Below are 20996 nucleotides of genomic sequence, written 5' to 3'. Positions count from 1 at the left end.
TCACTTCTACTGTATAATCATAAGGGATTTGATTTAGGTCATACCTGAATGGTCTAGTGGTTTTCCCTACTTTATTCAATTTAAGTCTGAATTTAGCAATAAGGAGTTCATGGTCTGAGCCACAGTCAGCTCCTGGTCTCGTTTTTGTTGACTATATAGAGCTTCTCCATCTTTGGCTGCAAAGAATATAATCAATCTGATTTCGGTGTTGACCATCTGATGATGTCCATGTGTAGAGTCTTCTCTTGTGTTGTTGGAAGAGGGTGTTTGCTATGACCAGTTCATTTTCTTGGCAAAACTCTATTAGTCTTTGCCCTGTTTCATTCCGTATTCCAAGGCCAAATTTGCCTGTTACTCCCGGTGTTTCTTGACTTCCTACTTTTGCATTCTAGTCCCCTATAATGAAAAGGACATCTTTTTTGGGTGTTAGTTCTAAAAGGTCTTGTAGGTCTTCATAGAACCGTTCAATTTCAGCTTCTTCAGCGTTACTGGTGGGGGCATAGACTTGGATTACTGTGATATTGAATGGTTTGCCTTGGAAATGAACAGAGATCATTCTGTCGTTTTTGAGACTGCATCCAAGTACTGCATTTCGGACTCTTTTGTTGACCATGATGGCCACTCCATTTCTGCTGAGGGATTCCTGCCCGCAGACTAGCTTTCACTTTATTCATTGTTTTCATGCGTGCTGCTCAGTCATGTCCGACTCTACGACTCCATGGACTGTAGCCCACCAGGCTCCTCTGTCTGTGGGATTTTTCCAGGCAAGATACTGGAGTGGGTTGCCATTTCCTTCTCCAGGGGATGTTCCCAACTCAGGGATCGGACCCGTGTCTCCTGCATTGTCTGGAGGGCTCTTCACCACTAAGCAACCAGGGAAGTCCAATCATTGTTTTAAGCTTCACCAAAGATAACACGCTGTCCGAGATCTGCTCTCTGGGGGACAAGTCCCACAGCCCCACCCTTGGTGCCCACGACACTGGGCATTACAAGGGACACAGCCTGTCGTATGTGGAGTACGCCTTGATGACACGGGCATTTAAAATCCCTCAGGGCTAGCACTGAAGGGAAAGCTTGGGGTGCAGAGCCTGACCCACAGAAAGCACGGGGTGCACGTCAGTGGTTTTGGTGCAATGATTACGAGAGCTGCTGATGGGGGCGTTGGGGGGGGTGTGTGTCTTGGTTTCAAAACCGTAACGCATCGGAATCCTACATGCAAGTACCATCGGATTTCTGGGACCCAGAAAACACGCGTGTGTGTGTGTAAAAACACAGACAATGGTTCATGCAGAGATAGTCATCACAGCTTGTTCTCAGCAGCTGAAAACATGAAATAACTCAAGTTCCAAAAGGGGAACAGTCAACTGTAGTATGAGACAAACTAAGCGTTAGTGTTTACATGAAGGCTGCAGAAACGCAGGAAAGTGTCGCAGGACAAAGTGGAGAGACAGGGTTTACATGGTGCGGGGTCACTGTGCATAAAACGCTTATGAACAGAAAAATCGCCAGACTTCAGTTGAAGATGGTGGCTTCTACATTTACACTTAAGTGCAACCTCTCTCAAAATTCCTTTAAGGCGAGAGCACAGGCCTTCCTGACTTCTCGTGAGGCCTACTTCTGCAAAAACGAAGACAGAAATGACAGCGTCCAGAAAACCACAGAAGCACATGGTAAATGACACAAAAGAGCCGAGCCCTGGGCCAGCCGTGGAAAGGCCAGGAAGCTCCCACCACTAACAGCCCAGAAGGTCTCGGCAACGGCATCACGGGGAGTCACCTCTGAAAGCAGCTTGGAGCCTCTCTCTTTCCCCCACTCCTCAGTAAAGAATTACAGGAACCCGCACAAACTTAGGAGGAGGCCCACGCCCTCTTCACGGAGCCTCTGTCAATGGTAACAAGGAGCACAGGCCCCACGGGTACCGCCACGCATGCACACACCCGCGGCCACCACCGCCACGAGCTGACCAACGCCCCTCTGGAGAGGCCCCACAAGCTGGGCCACCTCCTCCTCCACTGTTTAAACAGACTGTGTAAAGCTGATGATACTTATCCTCTCGGCGTTTACAGTTCTCCAGAGACAACCCACAGACCTGGCAACATCCTTTGGGGGAAGCACTGTGATCGTGAGTTCCAGTTTTCAAGGTTTGCAGGACAGTGCAGGTGGGCTTCCCAGGTGGCTCAGTGGTAAAGAATCCGCCTGCCGACACAGGAGACGAGAGTTCAATCCCTGGGTCGGGAAGATCCCCTGGAGGAGGAAATGGCAACCCACTCCAGTATCCTTCTCTGAAAGATCCCACGGACAGAGGAGCCTGGAGGGCTGCAGTCCTTGGGGCCGCAGAGCGTCAGGTATGGCTGAGTGTGCGCACACACAGGTGATACAGATCACCCAGCTCGTCTTGGATGGGGTGTGTGAGTCCCTGGATGTTGAGGAAGTGGTCGGTCGTGCCCAAGTTGACGATGCTGTGAGCATAAATTGCTCGTAACATCCCCATGTCCTCCAGAGGCTGCGGGCTGCAGAGGCCCCCCCGTGCTTCCAGGTCCCGATGCTCTGCGCCGCCTCCTTTACACTCGTCACCTTTGCTGGAGGTTCATTAACTTTCCAAGAACTGGCTTTTTGCCTCAGTAATTTTCTGTTTTTCTCCTTTCATTATATTTGCTCTTTACGAGTTCCTCCTTTCTGCTTGCTGTGGGCTCCCTATGCCCTTCTTTTTCCAAGGTCTGGAGACTGGATTATAAACTAGGCGTCTGCCTGCTCTCCTACTGCCCGAGCCACAGACTCACAGGTCTGTTTTCACCATCACTTGGCTGTCTGTCTCTCCTTTGAGACGTCCTCTTTCACACAAGGGCTGTTTAACAGAGTGTTTAATCTCCAAATGCCAGGAGACTCCCCTGGGTTCCCCTGGCACTGACTTCCGGATCGAGCTCCCTCTGGACACAGCACACATGGGGGCGAAGCTGACTCCAGGACGTGCTGTTCCGCGAGCCGGGCGCGGTCCACCCACCGTGCCTCCTGCGGACGTTGCTCGGGCCCTGCTCAGTCCTTCCGCGTCTCTGCCGCCTTTCAGGCCAGCCCTGCTGCTCCTGGGGGCACTGTGCCGGGCCCCGACCGCACAGGCGGATCTGCCCACACCTCGTCCCAGGCCATCACTTGGTTCCGTGAGTTGGAAGTCATGCTTCTGTGCAGACAGAGCCTCACACAGGGTCCCTTTCGGTCCGCCATACTTTACCTGACATTGTTCCATCGGCATAAGCCACACCTATTTTAAAAACACTCATGCGTGCCCCGCATACCATTTCTTGTTCTTTTACTCTCTACCTACCCGTGTTGTCACGGCTGAAGTGAGTCCTGCAGATAAGATGTAACCGGGTTGTGTGTGTGTATCCACGCTGCCCATCTGCCTCCTAATGAGTGCATTTACGTCGCTCACATTAAATGTAGCTCGACCTCCCGATGGCCACACCTGCCGCTTCACTTACGCTCCCTGTTCCCTGTGTCTCCCTTCTTTCGCCTTCCTGTGGGTTCCTTGGCCACTTTCTAGAATCTCGTTCTGCAGCGTTTTGGATACACGGCGTTGTGTGTGTTTTTTACTGTTGCTGGAAGCATGGAGACGAGCATGCATGATGCGGCTTCCCAGTGCTGAGACCCACTGCCCACTGTCGGATCAGGTGGGCTCGAGGCTGCCACGCGTGTGCCGAGCACCAGCATCGCGGGACGCTCCAGGCTTCCACCTCGGGGACGATCTCACAGAACCACAAGGACAGCCTGCTACCCCGCGGCTTCTCCCCGTTTTCGCCCGTGCCACTGTCCTTTCCCTGTCGAATTTCCAGGCTTTTCCCTTTCACTGTGCCCCTCCTGTCCGGGAGCTTCCTCTGACGTTCATTAAGGGCAGGTCTGCTGGTGACAAATTCTCTGAGCTTTGCTTCGGCGGAGGGTGTCTTGATTTTTCTTTCATCCCTGTAGGATGTTTTTGCTGGCTGACAGTTCTTTTCTCTCAGAACTTGAAAAATGTTGTGCACTTCCTCTGGCTTCTGCATTTTCAGATGAAAAACCCGCTGCCGCTCAGATCCATGTCCCCACAGATAATAGTGTTTCTCTCCAGCTCCTTTCAAGACTTTTCCTTCGTGATTAATCTTCAGGAGGTTGATCAGCACATGTCACGGTGCGGGTTTCTTGGGTTTGAGGATGTAAGGGGTCCATTGAGCTTCTTAAACCTGTAGTTTCATGCCCTTCACCAGATTTGGGAAACTGCCAGTCATTACTTCTTAGGGTGTCTTCTCAGCCTCAACACCCTTCTCCCCTCTGGGACCCCAGCTAAGCGAGGTGCCCCTCTGTCTGCTGACCACGGGTCCCTGAGGCTCTGCTCCTGTTTGCGCTCAGTCTGTCTCCCAGCTGCTCTGCTGAGGGGTTTCTACTGGCCTGGCAGTCTACTGTGGGGTGTTATTACCTGGTGAGTTTTGTATTTTGGTTATTGTATTTTTCAGGTGTATAATTTACATTTGGTTCTTTAAAAAAAAAAAAAACGACGATTTTTCTTTATTGAAATTTATCATTTGTTTAAAGAGGATGCGTAACTGTTTGCAGAAGCGTTCCTATGCCGCTGCTGTAAAACCCTCATCAGGCAGTTCCCCGCCTGAGTCGCTGTGGTGCCGGTGTCTGTCGATGGTCGTCTTGTCCCAACTCCAGGTAGGGTGGGCTCTACTGCATCCTGGATACACCAAGCACCAAGCGGCAAGACCTCACCCCCTGCTGAAGACCAGAGATTTATTTTCTTGAGAGAGAAGAGAGCAGGTCTCGGAGCAGAGGGACACCAGGTGGAGGGCCAAGCTGCCCCGGCTGGCGGGGCACTGAAGGGCCGTGTCCATGAACGCCAAACCCTGGTCCTGCCCCGGCTCTGCACCCAGAAGCTGGCAGCCCACCTCCAGACAGTGCTCTTCCCCGAAGACATGAGGCTTCCCCGTGAAACAGCCACGGTAGATCTAGTGAAGCCACCAGCAGAGTCCATCGGGCCCAGGCGGGACCGGGAGGGGTCAGTGCCCCCTCCTTGTGAGCAGACCACCAGGACTGCCAGGACCGCAGGCACAGCATCAGCAGGAGGCCTTCCCCCCAGCCACCATGCTGACAGAGAAAGCAGCGTAAACAGAAGGGGGTATGGACTGAAGGAAACTTCAGAAAGTCCCATTATGACATCAAAGAGCTAGTGAACACATTTTACATGAGGGAACACTCAAAGAACAATGCTACCAAAAAAAAAAAACCCTCAAGAAATTAAGAGTATAACACCAGAAATAAAGAATGAATGGGCTGATAACTTGAGAACATTTTATAGAAAGTAAAGCCCAATGATAGAAAACAGGATCAAAAGTGTTTTTATAACAGAAAGCATCCAGAAAGTTCAACATCTGAGTAACAGCTTCAGAAAGAAACCAGAGAAAACAGAAGAGGAAAAATGACCAGTGAATAATTGAAGGGACTTTCCAAGAGCTGGAGAGTGTGAGATGCCAGACCGAAAGGCCACCGACCGTCCAGCACCAGACACACGGCAGCACAGCCGTGACGTTTCAGGACCCTGGACAGCAGACGGCCCTTGGTCCTCCAGAGGGCAGCGCGGGGCAGGCGAGGACCCCGGGCCCAGAGGCTCTGCTCTGGGGGGAGGCCGCCCCTCCCGCCTGCCGCAGGATCAGTGCAGGAGTGGCAGCTGGGCACAGCCCCGGCTGGGATGCCCCCCAGTTCCTGCAGCTAGGCAGCAGGGGCGCAGCAGGCCCGGGACCCAAACATGGCTGCAGGAGCTGTGCTCCCGGGGGTGTCTGCAGGCAGGCAGAGGAGGCCTCTGACTGGTGAGTGGGCTTCCTCCTGAAGGAGCGGCCCTGGTCGGGAGGGGCGTGGGGCTGCAAAAGCCTCCTTGATCAAACGCAGGGCTCCCATAACGGCTCTCCTCCAGACCGAGCCCTCAGCCAGTGGGCACCAGGGTCCAGGGGCAGCCTCACCCTCGCCGTGGTTCACACACCAGGCCCAGGCCCGCGGGGGCGGGTTCTGCTTCTGCCCGGGTTGTGGGTGGTGGCTGAGGGTGCACGTCCCTCTGTAGCTGTGCCCTCCTCTGAGGCAGGGGAGGCAGGAGACACCTCCTGTCATTACGAGTGCACACCCGCGGGTGAAGCAGAGTCAGGTCCCTGCAGAAAGTGCCACGCGGGGCACCCTGCTGTCTGCCAGGCTCGGGGCAGGAGGAAGCTGCTGAGCAACGGCCAACCCGGTGTGGGGGTGGAGAGGGGAGACTTGTGAAGACAGCACAGCAGGGTGGGCACAGGGGGGCTGGGCACAGGGGAGCTGGGCACAGGGGGGCCAGACAGAGGGGGGGTGGGCACAGGGCAGGAGGGCAGGACGCACCTGAGTGAGCTCACCTCCTCCCTGGAGAATAGGAAGCTCTGCTCAGCCGGGGCCGCCTGTGACTTCAGTATCTTCAGCTCCATCTCCAGCTGTGAGGAGACATGGGCAAGAGGTCAGCCTGGACCATAGGCCGGGAGACACAGGCAAGAGGTCAGCCTGGACCAGGAGCCCAGGAGACCCAGGTGAGAGGTCAGCCTGGACCACAGGCCGGGAGACACGGGCGAGAGGTCAGCCTGGACCAGGGGCCCAGGAGACACGGGCGAGAGGTCAGCCTGGACCACAGGCCGGGAGACACGGGTGAGAGGTCAGCCTGGACCAGGGTCCCGGGAGACACAGGTGAGAGGTCAGCCTGGACCACAGGCCGGGAGACACGGGCGAGAGGTCAGCCTGGACCAGGGGCCCAGGAGACACGGGCGAGAGGTCAGCCTGGACCACGGGCCCAGGAGACACGGGCGAGAGGTCAGCCTGGACCACAGGCCGGGAGACACGGGTGAGAGGTCAGCCTGGACCAGGGTCCCGGGAGACACAGGTGAGAGGTCAGCCTGGACCATGGGCCCCAGGAGCCCGGGGGCACAGCCACTTCCCTGTGGGGGCAGGTGAGGAGACCCTCCTCCCTGGGCTCCCGTCTGCCGCCAGGCCTCCCGCAAACACAGCTTCAGCGTTTTAGTTCTTGTCTCCACAACAGCTACAGAGGGAGACATAGTCACACTGAGGGGAAACGTCAGAATCCGAGGCAAGGAGACCCAGCAGCTGGAAAGAACGTATTCCAGCGCGGCAGCACTCTGATCGGTTCTGATAGTCCTGATCTGTTATTTATTTTGGACGTCAGCGTCCTCAACAGGATGTCAAGTTGCACAGACTGTGCGGAAGGCAACCAGGAAGTGAGCTGTTGTAACAAGTGGTGGGGGCGGGGGCAAGATGAGGCTGGAGAAGAGCAGGGCGGAGACCCAGCCGCGGATCCGAGGGGGACAGGGGTGGGGCTGACCCCAGCCATAGCACGCTCAGCCAGAGCTGCCCTGGGCTCTGAGGGCCCCGATGGGACACAGCAGGCGGAAGGACGCCCCAGGCCAGGCGGCCGGCCGCAGGCGCAGGACCAGTGTCCCCACACTGGCCTCCGGCCGTTCTGCAGCCCACCCCCAGGGCCTGCCATCCCTGACCCCAGCCAGCCCGGTCCCCCGTGTGTGGGTCACTGTCACCCAGCTAGGCTGTTCCTGGCCTGCATCGGCCATCGGCATTCTCCCTTCTTGGCCCGCTGCCCGACCCGGGGACTCCTGCTGGTCTGGCTGTCCTGACGCCCAGGGAGGACCTTAACCCCGTTTAGTTCCCCGCCGAGCCCCCGAGGGGACAGGGGATGCCGGGAAGGCTCCTCGTGGGGTCCACACCAGCCGCAGGCCCCGGCTGGGAGTGAGGCGGTGTCCTCAATGCAGGATCTGTGGCCGGGCTGACGCCTGCTGCACTGCCTCTTGAACCAAGCCCTCCAGGCCAGTTCTGTGAGCGCCTCCTTGGGTGACCTGACTTGAGGGATTCCTGGGCCCCAGACACGCAGTCGTGTGACGCCCCAATCAGCCGTCAGGTCCCCGGAGGAGACCCCGCCCCTAAATGGGCCAGCGGGCCTGGGAGACCTGAGCCTGACCGCCGGAGCGCAGACCAAGCACAAGCACCCTGGGGACCAGCTCCCAGAACAGCCTCGGCAGAACTGAGTTACACGCAGGCCCACACCCAGCTCCTCCGCCTCTCCTGGCGCTGAAAGACACAGCCCAGCGCCCGCCACGCTAGCTGCACGCGCCCCAGAGGTGGCAGGTGCCCTTGGCAGGGCCCCTTCGTCAGGGCGATGGCCAGATTCACTACCCGGCACCAGTGATGCCTGCGCCACGTGGTGGCATGAGCAGAGCAGAACCCGGCCGTGTTCAAGAGCAGCGGCGTCCGCTGTGTCCAGAGCCCCAGACCTCTGCTCAGAAGCCGGAGCCTTGGACAAAGCTCCTCCTGGGAACCAAGCTGCCTGTGTGCTGCCGCCCCCAAGTGCCCAGTCCCTCCTCTTTGATGCCATCCACGCCCCCTCCTACCTAGTGGCCAGTGGTGGTCACCCAGGAGCACCCCCTCCTCACTGTGTCCACCTTCATGGTCACGATCAAACAGACCAGCGGACACGAACGTCCCTGGACCTGGAAGGGCCTTCCCTGGGGGAACGTGGGCCCGGCAGGTGGTCCGGGTTGGTCCCTGTTCTATGCAGGCGGGGGCTGATCTGGCAGCAGGGAGCGGTGGTGGTCTCTCCTGGAGACCCACAGCCCTGGTGCCAGGCCCTGCCAGAGGACTACACACCTCATCCTGGAACCCACGGGCGCTTTGCAGCCTCAGGAATTGCACTCAGACCGGTGAAGTGGAGAAGCCTCCCTCCAGCCTTGCCTGGCTCCTCTCCCAGCCTGCAGCCCCAGGCTCGGCTCACGCATTTACCAGTTACAAGGCTGACGTTCCATAAAAACGTTATTCTGTATGTATTATAACCTTGTTCTGTACGTTAAATTTTTTTCAAGTGGTACACTTGGAGGCATTTCCAGATCCGCACACAGAGAGTGCCCAGTTCACCGTCACGGCTCCCGGAACCGCCCCTGACAGCCACCCTCCTGCCAACCAACGTCTGACCTGCTTCCTGTCTGGCGGCTCAGACATGCCGGTCCCCTGGGCATGAGCCGACCGCGCAGGCCAAGTCCCAGAGCTGCAAGTCCACCTGCAGTCCCATCTGACGTCGTCACCGCACAACGCGAGGCAATCAGTCGCTCACAGGCTGCGGTGACCCGAGTGTTCACTGCAGGGTACCCAGCCCAGGGCGGGCGAGGAGCTTGGGCTGCTCAAGCCCAAGGCCCCGAACCCCCAGCAGCTTTCAGGGAGGGCTTTTAAAGACAAGATCGCGGCGAGGGCTGTGGGTGTCTGAGCGGCCTGTGGGCATTCTTCTGCTCTGCTGTGAGGAGGTAACTGGCAGGTGTTTTGGGCGTCAATACCATCAACCTTCTGGATCGGCCTGGCCTTGGGCCGACGTGCAGGGGGCCAGGACCTAGTGAACGCCTTCGAGCTGGCAGGCGTCTCAGCATCTGCAAGACAAGCAAGCGCACGGGCCAGGAAGTTATCCACTGCCTCGAGGGGGAACTGAAGGCCCTGCGCTTCGTGCTAGAGCCAACTCATTACTGTCCCGGCTTGCTTGACTGTTTCCCTCTGTTTCTGCATTTTCTTGCTTTTCTGATTACACTTGCTCTTTGGAACTGGGGGACAGCCTGGGAGGCAAAGGTCTTTCACAGACGAGAGGCGGGGAAGGCCCCACAGGTCCTGCTGGGCTTCAGGGCGGGGCCCAGCCGTCCTGTCTGTAACCAGGTCAGCTTCCAACGTCCTGTCGACAAGAATCCTGGGCCCTCTCTCTCCTGCCCCTCCCACCCCATAATTTAAAAAAAGAACCCAAACGGCCCGTTCTCAGGAACCTGGGGCATGTCCCAGGCTCGGCCGAAGGCGGAGCCGGCTTGTCCGTCAGGACCCTCAGCTCCTGCGTCCGCCCATGTCTTACTGCTGCTGGAGTAGGAGGGAGGGTTTTCCTCATCGTCTGACTTGTCATCTGTAGACACAGGCTCCGTCAAGTTTCTGTGTGTTGGCTCTGCCACCCACTGCCTCGTGGTGTCTCAAGTGGGCGAGACGGTAGGCCTGCTGGCCGACCGTCTCGCCCCGGCCATGTCCCTGCTCCTCCCCAGCACCAGTCCTGCGTCTCTTCCTGTCCAACAGTGACCATTGCAATCTCCAGATCACCAGGCTACGGTTCTAACACCGGGCACTGCTGACCGCTTGGTGGCTTCGGTAGAACTAATCTAGCATCTTCCTATTTACAGCGAGCATGTTGGTTTTTGCTTGAAATGAATACATTCGTGCTGAGAAATTACCCATATGTTATTAAGGGATCTTAAGACTTGACTGTCAAAACTCAAGCGAGTTTTTGGCAAATACGGAGCAGACGTCCTGCGAGCTGACAGCCCAGGATTGGAGCGGCAGCCTGTCCTGGAGAAGCCCTGCGCACGTCCCACCCCAACATGTGTGGACGCACGCGGCACAGGCAGGCCCCTGCGGAGTTGGCGTCCATACGACCCAAGCTTCCCTGCCCTGTGCCCGGGCGGCCTGGGCAGTGTGGATGGCACTGGAGCTGCAGCGGGATTTCCCTGGGGCTCACACTCAGTCTCATGCCTTTCCGTCTCTTCCTGTTTGCTGGCGGGGCCACAGAGGTGGCCGTTTGTTTGTTTGTTTTTTACAAGTTGGTAGTAACTGGTCTTTTTTTTGTTGTTGACTGTATAGAGCTTCTCCACCTTTGGCTGCAAAGAATATAATCAATCTGATTTCGGTGTTGACCATCTGGTGATGTCCATGTGTAGAGTCTTCTCTTGTGTTGTTGGAAGAGGGTGTTTGCTATGACCAGTGCGTTCTCTTGGCAGAACTCTATTAGCTTTTGCCCTGCTTCATTCCGTACTCCAAGGCCAAATTTGCCTGTTACTCCAGGTGTTTCTTGACTTCCTACTTTTGCATTCTAGTCCCCTATAATGAAAAGGACATCTTTTTTGGGTGTTAGTTCTAAAAGGTCTTGTAGGTCTTCATAGAACCGTTCAACTTCAGCTTCTTCAGCGTTACTGGTGGGGGCATAGACTTGGATTACTGTGATATTGAATGGTTTACCTTGGAAATGAACAGAGATCATTCTGTTATTTTTGAGATTGCATCCAAGTACTGCATTTTGGACTCCTTTGTTGACCATGATGGCTACTCCATTTCTTCTGCAGATGGTGACTGCAGCCATGAAATTAAAAGACGCTTACTCCTTGGAAGAAAAGTTATGACCAACCTAGATAGCATATTCAAAAGCAGAGACATTACTTTGCCAACAAAGGTCCGTCTAGTCAAGGCTATGGTTTTTCCTGTGGTCATGTATGGATGTGAGAGTTGGACTGTGAAGAAGGCTGAGCGCCGAAGAATTGATGCTTTTGAACTGTGGTGTTGGAGAAGACTCTTGAGAGTCCCTTGGATTGCAAGGAGGTCCAACCAGTCCATTCTGAAGGAGATCAGCCCTGGGATTTCTTTGGAAGGAATGATGCTAAAGCTGAAACTCCAGTCCTTTGGCCACTTCATGTGAAGAGGTGACTCATTGGAAAAGACTCTGATGCTGGGAGGGATTGGGGGCAGGAGGAGAAGGGGACGACAGAGGATGAGATGGCTGGATGGCATCACTGACTCAATGGACGTGAGTCTGAGTGAACTCTGGGAGTTGGTGATGGACAGGAAGCCTGGCGTGCTGCGATTCATGGGGTCGCAAAGAATCAGACACGACTGAGCAACTGAACTGAACTGAGTAACTGGTCTGTTTGAAATTTCTCTCTTCTGGAGTCAGTATTTGTGGGTTATATTTTAGTAGAAAATGATTCATCTCTTTCAGGTTTTCACTTTAAACAGAGTTGTGACATAATTCCTAGCTTTTAACGGACTCCTAGGCCTCGTGATTCTCTCTCCAGGGTTCTCTCTGACGGTGCTTCTGGCTGTCCTCCTCAGCGCTGCGGGGAGGCGCGCGTGCAGGGCAGTGCTCACCCTGTGTGTCCCGCTCCAGGGCTCTGTGTGGCTGCACATGGGGAGCCTTGTCCAGGTCAGACCGGGGCCTTTGGCGCCCAGGACATGCTCTCCTCACCCGCCCCACCCAGGCAGTAACTCCAAGCTAACTACTCTTATTTCTTAGTTCGGGTGGTGATGGTTTCTATTAATTTTTCACTAGGATTGTGAATAATTAATGTTTTACTGGTTTGTTTTCAAAGCACAGGCATTTGGATTTATTTGTTATTTCTACCATTTTTCACTTTCTCATTAACTTCCACTTTGATCTTTACAAATTTGTACTTCTCCTTTGCTAAGGTTAATTCTGTCTTCCTTTTCCAAGTTCTTGGACTGGGTGTTTAATCCATACATATTCACTCTTTCTTGTTCAATAACATATTTAAACCTGTGACTTTTCTTCTCAGCGATGGTCTGGCTGTTTCCCACAGGCTCTGAAGGGAAGAGTTCCCATGAAGACTGTTTTCTCAATTTTATGACCCAAGAATGAAGACCAAGTCTCTTGTTCTATTACATTTTTTCTTTCAAGAATTAGGTGCTATTTCTTTTTTCGGTTGTGCTTTTAAATTCAAATTTCATCACAGTGTGATCCGAGGAAAGCGATTTGTCCTAGTTCTATTTGGGTTTTTTTAAGTTTTAAAAAATTTTATTTTTGATTTTTGGCTGGGCTGGGTCTTCTTTGCTGCGTGTGGGCTTCCTCCAATTGCGGCGCACAGGCTTCTCACTTGGAGGCTTCTCTCGTCGCGGGGTACGGGCTCCAGGGAGCAACGCTCAGCAGCCGCGGCTGCACGGCCTGTGAGGTCTCCCCACACCAGGATGGAACCCGTGTCTCCTGCACTGCCAGGTGAGTCTCAACCAGGGGACCACCAGGGAAGCCCGTGCTACCAGAGGGCACTGGGCCTCACAAGCCAGCCTCGCCTGGGGGTTTGGTGAAACGGCCAGGGCCAGAGTCACCCTCCTGCTCAGCTGCGTCCCTGGGGAAGACCCCGGGACTGGCCCAGGTGAAGGCCTTCGTGCTGCTCAGGACGCCTGGCTAACGGCCCCTCCAGCCAGCTCCGCCTCTTTGGCAGCAGGGTCGGGTCACAGGAGGCTCCAGGGAAGGTGAGAGGTCCCGACAGAGGAGGAGCAGCACACAGCAGACCCAGGGGGCGGGGGGTGGGGGCCAAGGCACAGAACACGGGACTCGGACACAGGCAACGGGTGAGGGGCCCCCAGGCCTGGTCGCAGGCGCTGACAGCGGAGTCTCTGCTGGGGGCGGCTCTGGAGCAACAACACACTGCCCTCTTCTCGAAGAGGCGCCTGGTGCTCCAGGGGGGTCGGGGAGAACAGGGCCAGGACAGAGCTTTCTGGAAGGACCTGGGGACAGACAGGACCCCAGGCGGCCAGGCTGTCTGGCAGGGACTGCCTGCAACTCCAGCTCCAAGCCGGTCCCTGGAGACCTGCCCCCGCCTCGCCCCGCGCTCCACCCCGGGACAGGGAGCGGGCCACCGAGTGCACACACCCCCGTGCCTCTCTACCTGGCCCGGCGTCGCCCCGAGGCCCAGAACCTGGGGGCGGCCCTGCCTTCCACGCCTCCTCCCACCAGAGCTGGAGAGGGTGCTTCTGTCACAGATGGAGGGCCTGGGTGAGACTAAGCCTCCCCAGGAACAAACACTGACCAGTGGGCAGCAACGCGCAGGATCCCAGAGCGGTGGGACCCGAGGCCGGCCCAGCTCATGGCCGGGGAGCACCCAGGACGCAGCACAAGCTGGAGGAGGATCAGAGCCAGGAGCGTGGGGAGGCCGGGAGGCCAGAGGCCACGGGGTGCGCGGGGGCAGGGAGGAGGGGCCCTGAGGACCCAGCAAACCGACCGGCCCCCGGGGCCGAGGACCGAACACAAGGAAGGACGAGAGAGACCAGGCCTGCTCCCTGCAGCCAGGCTGGCGTCTCAGGCAGCCCGCAGGCATCACCACCCCAGCAGAGCGCTGCCCCGCCCTGGACCCACTGGTGACACAGCCCCTCCCTCTCCTCAAGGAGACTGGATGCTAAGGGTCCTCAAGGCGAGCTCACTAGTATGGTACGGCCTTTAGACAGAGCCTGTGAACTTCAGTTTAATTCGAGAGGGTGCACCACTGGGGCCCAGGGGTGGTACCCGACCCCACAAAGCAACAACCAGCGTGGGGGCGAGGACATGCTCCCCATCCCCCAACAGCAAGTCTAACTACTGTGGCTGCTGGTGAGCACCAGCGTGAGGGGTCACACACGTCTCAGCAAAGGAGCCCAGCCTCTGACCAGCCCCACAGACGGTCACGATGGGGCCGAGGGCCAGACTTCCAGAGCTGCCCGCCAAGGGCCCTCATCGCAGAGGTCCAGGCCGCTGCCTTCCCCCAAGAGCCCTACTGGGCAGGGCCCCAGGCCTCCTGGAGACGACAGGACGTTGAGATCAGAGGGGACCCCGGTCAAAGGACCTGCTCAGCCTGGACCCATCGAGCACCCAGGAAGGTCTAGGGTGGGGGGGTGGTGCTGGGTCCTGGGAGGGTCTGGAATGACCCACTTGTCGATTCCGTCTCAGCCTGGGGGCCATGCCAGGTGCAAAAGGCGACAGGCTGTCACCAACAGCTCAGCCAGCTGCTGACTTGAGCTGGACACACCACTGCCTCGGATCAAAAGAAGCCCCACTGGAGAACATGTCCAGGCTGCGTTTCACCCTGGAAGGCCATTTCTTGAGTACATTTGCTAAGAGAGAGCTCTCACAGCACCGACCCGCAGGGAGCCACCACCTCCCAGGGGAACCTGTCTGCCAGCTGGAGTCCAACGGGAGGCCCACCCGAAACCTGGCAAGCAAGCGCCAGGCCTCACCTGGGGCAGAGGATGGGAGGGCAGCTAAGAAAGTGCAGAGAAAGAAAATGACCCAAGGTCGCGCTGTGTCCGCTGTGGGAGCCACGCAGGCCCCATGAGAGCAGCTCCAGCTGCGCTCATGCAGAGATGGAGGGCGCTCCGCCAGGCCCGGCCAGTGGGACCCCAGCCCTCCGCCCTGTCGTCACAGCCTGGCTCTCAGAGACGCAGGGGCCTCGCAAGGCTACAGGTTCAATCACTGTCTGGCTCGACCTACGTGAGCCTAAGCGGCGTGGGCCCGCACACGTGGACTCACGCCTCCGGGCCAGGCTCCTGAGAAAGCAGCGTTTCTCAGCAGGCGCTGAGGCTCGGGGCAGGGGCCCAGGGCTGGGGAGGCCCGCTCCTCACGGTCTCTGTGGTCACCTCCACCAGCGGGCCCGACCGACACGCCCGCCTAGGACAGACGTTTTTCAGGCACAGCAGGACAGATCCAGAACGTGAAATGACTCACCACCAGTCAGAACCAGGAGGTGCTTTTAACAATTTACGGAGAGGCAGCTGGCTCCGCTGGAGGACTGTGATAAGGCCGGATGTTCGGGTGGGGGGCGCAGGCGGGCGATGGTGCGAGTGGTGAACAATGGAGGCTCACCCGCCTCCCAGTGATTCACTGGCCTGAGTTTTGCGGTTGACAATGACGCAGTGTCAGCAAGGTCCGTGGGGGTGGGCACCGCCCGGCAGGGCTACGAACACCTCCCACCATCCGTGTGATCTGTGCTCGAGCCCCAGGACTCAGAGCGAGCGCCCCTGGTGCTCCCGTGCAGGGGAAGCCCCGGAGGCCTGCGAGCCCCTGGAACCTGCCCGGCTGCGCTGTCCACGGGCAACGGAGGTGGCTGTAAAGCACGTGTCGCTGGGCGGCACGCGAAGCCTGGACACTCGCAGCCTGGACCACTGCGCCCACTTGGGAGACGGAGTGGAGGAGGAAGGCGGCAGGAGGCGGAGGGGGTCACCAGGCCGCCCGTGCTCACCCCTCATCTGGACGCAGCGCTTCCAGGAGAAGCCCTGGGAGGCGGGCCGCAGACCCGAGCACAGGTGTCCAGCCCAGTCCCCAAGGTCGCCAAGTGACAGTACTGTGACAGTCAGAAGCGAAGCCTCCCCTCCAGCCCCAGCCCGCCCGACCTAATCAGGGCGAGGCGTGTCAAAGACATGACTACAGTGGGGTCGTCTTTCCTTGGGGTATTAATTGCATTTAAAGAAAAAAACACGAATAGTACTCACACACACTAATTGGCATGAATTTGCTAGTTATTAACAAAAAGTCAAGCTGTCTTTGTGCCGTCACCTGCAATTACCTAAAGATGCTTAATTGTTTTTTTTTTAAACGTCTCTTTTGCCTGGTGAGCTGACTTTGGTCCGGAGAACAGCAGGTCAGGGAGCTGGGGCTGGGAGAGCAGGAGCAGGAACCGTCCTAGACGGAGGCCCTGGGTGCAATCGGGGCCCCTGGACACAGGCTGCTCGCTGCCCAGACCCAGAGGAGCGCGCCCTCTTACGGCAGCAACGCAGGGGCAGGACCAAGGCCTTTGGCACTGGCGTGGGAGGGCGGGCTGCCTGCGGCCTCCCAGCCTCAGGATGTTCTCCGTCACCGCCCCAGCCCCAGTCTCGCTCCTCCACCCCTCGGGAGTTTACATCAGAGCAGAGAGCCCCCTGTAACCAAACACAAGCATTTCCTGGCCCACGGGCGACAGGCCTCGGGTCCCTGCCCTGCACCAGCCTGTGCCTCGGGGGCTGCAGGGCCCTCTGGACCCAGTCGGGAGCAAGAACAGAGGCTCGCGCGCTCCTGCCCTCAGGTCCCTGGGCACTGCCATTTCTCATTTTCCCTTTAACAAGGAGAGAGAAGAGAGAAGTGAAATAAACAACACAAAATAAGCTAAAGATGGGACAGTCAAAGGCACAGATTAAAAGCCTCTCTGAGGAGACAGCAACAGCCCAGAGCCAACACCAAGCCTGAAAGGCCCAGTGTGAGGAGCCCGCAGTGCCCGGGCGTGCACGCAGGGGCCACCAGCACCGCACCTCTGGGCTCAGACCCTCTGAAGGGTCAGCACCGCTGCGACAAGCTGATTCCTTGAAGTGAAGTGAAGCTGCTCAGTCGTGTCCGACTCTTTGCGACCCCATGGACTGTAGCCTACCGGGCTCCTCCATCCATGGGATTTTCCAGGCAAGAATACTGGAGTGAGTTGCCATTTCCTTCTCCATGGGAACTTTCTGACCCAGGGATCGAACCCGGGTCTCCTGTATTGTAGGCAGATGCTTTACCGACTGAGCCACAAGGGAAGCATGCTTCCTGGAGAGCGGTCCCCAAAGGTCCCCCGGTGGCCAGGGGAGGCCTGGCACTGAGTTTGGGGCACCAGGCCCAGAGGAGGCTCTCCACTGTAGCTGACACCAGACTTGCCCCGGGAGACGTGCATTAACACCTCTGCCTGGCTGCCCGCCCCAGCAAGCTCCAGTGTAACTGGTCTGGAGGAGGGACTTCAAAGGCCCTGGAGACTTCACACGAGGAGCAGAAACCGCATGAGCTGAAAGGAGGAGGAAGCACACAGCCCTGCAGCCCCGTGAGGAGGGGCAGCTGCCCCAGCGGGCAAGCGCAGCAGGCCTGTCCCCCTCCTGACAGGGCACCCAGCTCGTCCAAAAAAGCCCCAGGGCTGGGGAAGGGCAGCTCGGGGATGGGGAAGGGCGACGTGCAGGCTTCCCAGCCTGGCGCCGTGGGCATGTGGCCCTCACGGCCTCATCTCGGTTTCTCAGGGCAACTGTGCCCCTGGGCACTCTCCAGCTCAACCCCAGCAAGGAAGCCGTGCAGGAGACACACAACGTCCCATCCCCAGGGCCTTGTAGGAGGGGCCATCGGTCTTCAAGGACGCCCCACCCCGGCCTGGCAGCCCCAAAGTCAAGGTCGGTGGACAAGAACAGGAAGGTGGGGAGGCCCCAGAGAGCCCTGGCCCCGTCACCAGAGCCCACCCTCCCAGCTCCCGGAGGCTGTGGTCACAATCGGGGGCTTCCACGGGTCCGGACGTGTCCTTTGCCTCCTCAGGAAATGCTCCCCTAGGCCCCAGGCACCCTGGCCTGTCCCACGGCGTCCATCACACACGTGACTGGGGTCCTTACTAGGCATAGCCTCTCCACCTCAGGTAGGGCCGACCCCGATCTCCGACAGGCATCTGTGCTGGAGCAGCCAGGCGGGGTCGGCCTTGGGCTCTGCCCCTGGGCACCGATGCCCACCCAGAGGGGTGCTTCCCGGCCAGGACTCGGGGCTCTGGACCCCATGCCTGCTGCATCTCGGACACCACGTCGTCCTCTGAACCCAGCTCCCTGATCCCGCTTGCCTCCCCACCCCTGACTCCTCGGCTGGGCCCCCCACCCCCTCGGCCCCCACGGGTGGAGCCCCCCAACAGGAAAGGTCAGCAGTGGTGGCGTCAGCTGGGGGGCCGCCAGCCGGGCACAAGGCACGTTCAAGGATGCCTCACTCCCACCTGTGCCTGCCTCACTGGCGGCGCCAACACCGAGACAGGACCCCGACTGCAGGCAGGAGCCCCAGCGCCCTCCGGAGCTCATGGTGCCCCACCCACAGCGGCTCCCGGCGCCCCGCCCACAGCAGCCTCCCGGCGGCCCGGCAGCAGGAGAGGGTCTTGGGCAGGGCAACCGGACAACACATGCCAATTCCCCGGCACGGCCTGCCTGTGCCCAGGGGTGTCGTCCTCCAAGCCGCCAGACCAGGCGCCGGAGCGGCTCACAGTTCACACTGGATGAGGACACTCGCGGCCACCCTGTCTCCTGTGGGTGCCGAGGGCCAGCGGGGTCACGTGGCCGCGTCTGCACGCGCCCAGGCGAGGGCTCCCAGCCGCGAGGACACAGGGCGGACGTGGTCTGATGTCAGAAGTCAGCCCGCAGCCGGGGCAACAGAGAAACAAGGGCACGCGCGAGGCTGGAGGGGCGAGGGGCGCCCCACAGGGTCAGGGTGGGGTCCGTGCTGCCGGGCGGCGTGGCCTTGGGTAGGGGGCACTCTGGACCCCAGCCTGGAGCAGGCGGGCAGTCTGGACTCAACCATGAGGCCCCCCTCCCCACTGGTAGCCGCGTCTCTGATGAAGTCGGTCCAGGGCCCTGGGCTCCCCTTGGCCACAAATGCCTCCACCAGGCGTGGTGTCGGGACTCACCATGTCGGCTCTTTGCTTCTGGCCTCCCAGCTCCTCCAGCGCCTGTGACAGCTGAGCCTTCAAGACAAGACAGAAGGAAGGTCAGTGGGCTTGCTCCTCCCGGGGCGCAAGGGGCCACACCTGCCGTCTCTGCTCACCCGCCACTTTCTGGGGAGCCCCGAGTCCCCCGTGTGGAAGCAGGGGCAGTGGTAACATAGCAGCTTGCCAAGGCCACCCCTGAGCAGCTGCCTGAAGGAGAGGGCATTCAGGGTGGAGCTTCAGTGCCCGGGTAAGAGGCCAGGGGACCGGCCACGCACAAGGAGGCAGACACCAGCCAGCACAGCACTCGCTGAGGTGGCAGGACGGGGTGGGACGGGGCACAGCGTGCGGCTGCCAAGGGCTGGCAGGGGCCCCTCCACCTTCCGGGGGCCTGGAGCACCGGGTAACGGGGGCCTCTGGGGGCTCCGCCTGGGGATACTCATCAAGCTGACAGTGCCGACGTGTGCATTTGTGTGTGTGCGTGCGTCATACTTCAACGAGAAAGTAGCTTTAAAATATACAGGCACCAGCACTCTGGAGGACAAATTAGGGAGAAAGGGAGGCGGTTCCGCTACAAGCGGAGGATTCTAAGCAGGACGCGCACCATCGCTGCAGGCGATCAGACAGCCCGTCACGGGCCCTGGGGAGGGCCAAGTGGACGCACAGCACGGCGTCCGGCCGCACCGGAGACCCTAAGAGTGCTGCGGGCCCTTGGCTGGAGGAGGGAAGGCCTCTGACAAAGCCTGGCGGGACAGAGGCTAGGCAGGGGGCAGGTGGCAGCGGGGAAGCCCCTCACCAGCACTGGCTGCAGCCCTTCCTCAGAGCAGCCCAGGGGCCCGGGGAGACGTCAGGACGGCCTCCAGAGGAGCCGAGGAGGCAGGACCAGGGCACCGTGGCCCCCGGGCTCCGGGAAGGCTGCTGGGGCCGGGGGCAGAATGAAGCCACAGGCGCCAGGTCGACCCTTCCCTCCGCAGCGAAACCCCGCAAACAGCAGTTTCCTGGCATCAGTGGGCAGGCCCCCCAGAACTCGGGTCTGAGGGATGGAAACGCAGGAGACGGGCCCCCACTGCACCGGCTCCCGTCCTCACACGCCCTCGGCCCGGGCAGGGCCCCGGGGGCTGGACATGCAGCAGGGGGCGCTGTGCAGAGGCCACAGCGGGGAGGGGCAGGGCCACACGACCCCCGTCTTGGCCACTCGGGAGACCCGGGGGTGTAGGATGAGGGCGGCCGCAGGCCACATGCAGCCCGGACGCCCGGGTCTGGACGCGGGCACAGAGGCCGGAGGAGCCCTCACTGCCCCGGGCCGGCTCCTCGCCTGGGGCAGGCAGCAAGGCTGGCAGTCAGCTGGCGTGCTCTGCACCCGGGGGACCCTGCAGGGCGAGCCTTACACGGGGCGCAGCGCGGTCTGCACCCGGGGGGCCCCTGCAGGGCGAGCCTTACACGGGGCGCAGCGCGGTCTGCACCCGGGGGGCCCCTGCAGGGCGAGCCTTACACGGGGCGCAGCGCGGCGAGGACACGGGAAGACAGCAGGCCGCCCGGGAGACTCCGGCCGGCGACTCCACGGCAGCTTGCGCGGCCCAGGCCAGGGCGCTTCCTAAAAGGCACAGCCGCCCTGAGTCCTCAGGGGACACGCTCCCTCCGGCTGCTCTGTGTGGAGCGGAGCTGGCGGGGCAGGCGTGTGGACGGAGGAGCCGGCCCGCTCAGGGGCTGTCACTGGGAGGCGCCCGGTGACCACAGAGCCGTCAGGCCTGAGCACCGCCCGCCGCGGGTGAGGGCTGCACCCAGACTGCGAGGGGCTGTTTTTATCTCCGAGTGACAACTGCCCCGGAACCAGCAGCGGACGCCGCCCAGTGCAGGCGGGACAGGTGACGCCCAAGGTCACAGGGACAGGAGGAGACTGACGCTTCACGCCCCTGCCTTCCGGCTGGCTGCACACACAGGATGGTGATGAAGCGCAAAGAC

General features: G+C 59.4%; 1 protein-coding gene across 7 annotated transcripts in view; it reads right to left on the bottom strand.

The window, feature by feature from the left end:
• MAD1L1 (mitotic arrest deficient 1 like 1) overlaps positions 1-20996 on the bottom strand; it is a 237983-nt gene that overhangs the window by 70633 nt on the left and 146354 nt on the right. For all 7 annotated transcript variants that reach the window (NM_001102044.1, XM_024984866.2, XM_059881305.1 and 4 more), the window contains 2 exons: positions 19017-19073; positions 6382-6470 (listed from right to left, as the gene is read on the bottom strand). In NM_001102044.1, coding sequence (NP_001095514.1) covers positions 6382-6470; positions 19017-19073 — 146 coding nt within the window. The remainder of the gene's footprint in view (positions 1-6381; positions 6471-19016; positions 19074-20996) is intronic.

This window comes from Bos taurus, chromosome 25 (assembly GCF_002263795.3).
Source record: "Bos taurus isolate L1 Dominette 01449 registration number 42190680 breed Hereford chromosome 25, ARS-UCD2.0, whole genome shotgun sequence".
Classification (NCBI taxonomy): domain Eukaryota; kingdom Metazoa; phylum Chordata; class Mammalia; order Artiodactyla; family Bovidae; genus Bos; species Bos taurus.
This window is presented reverse-complemented; position numbering and strand designations above follow the sequence as displayed.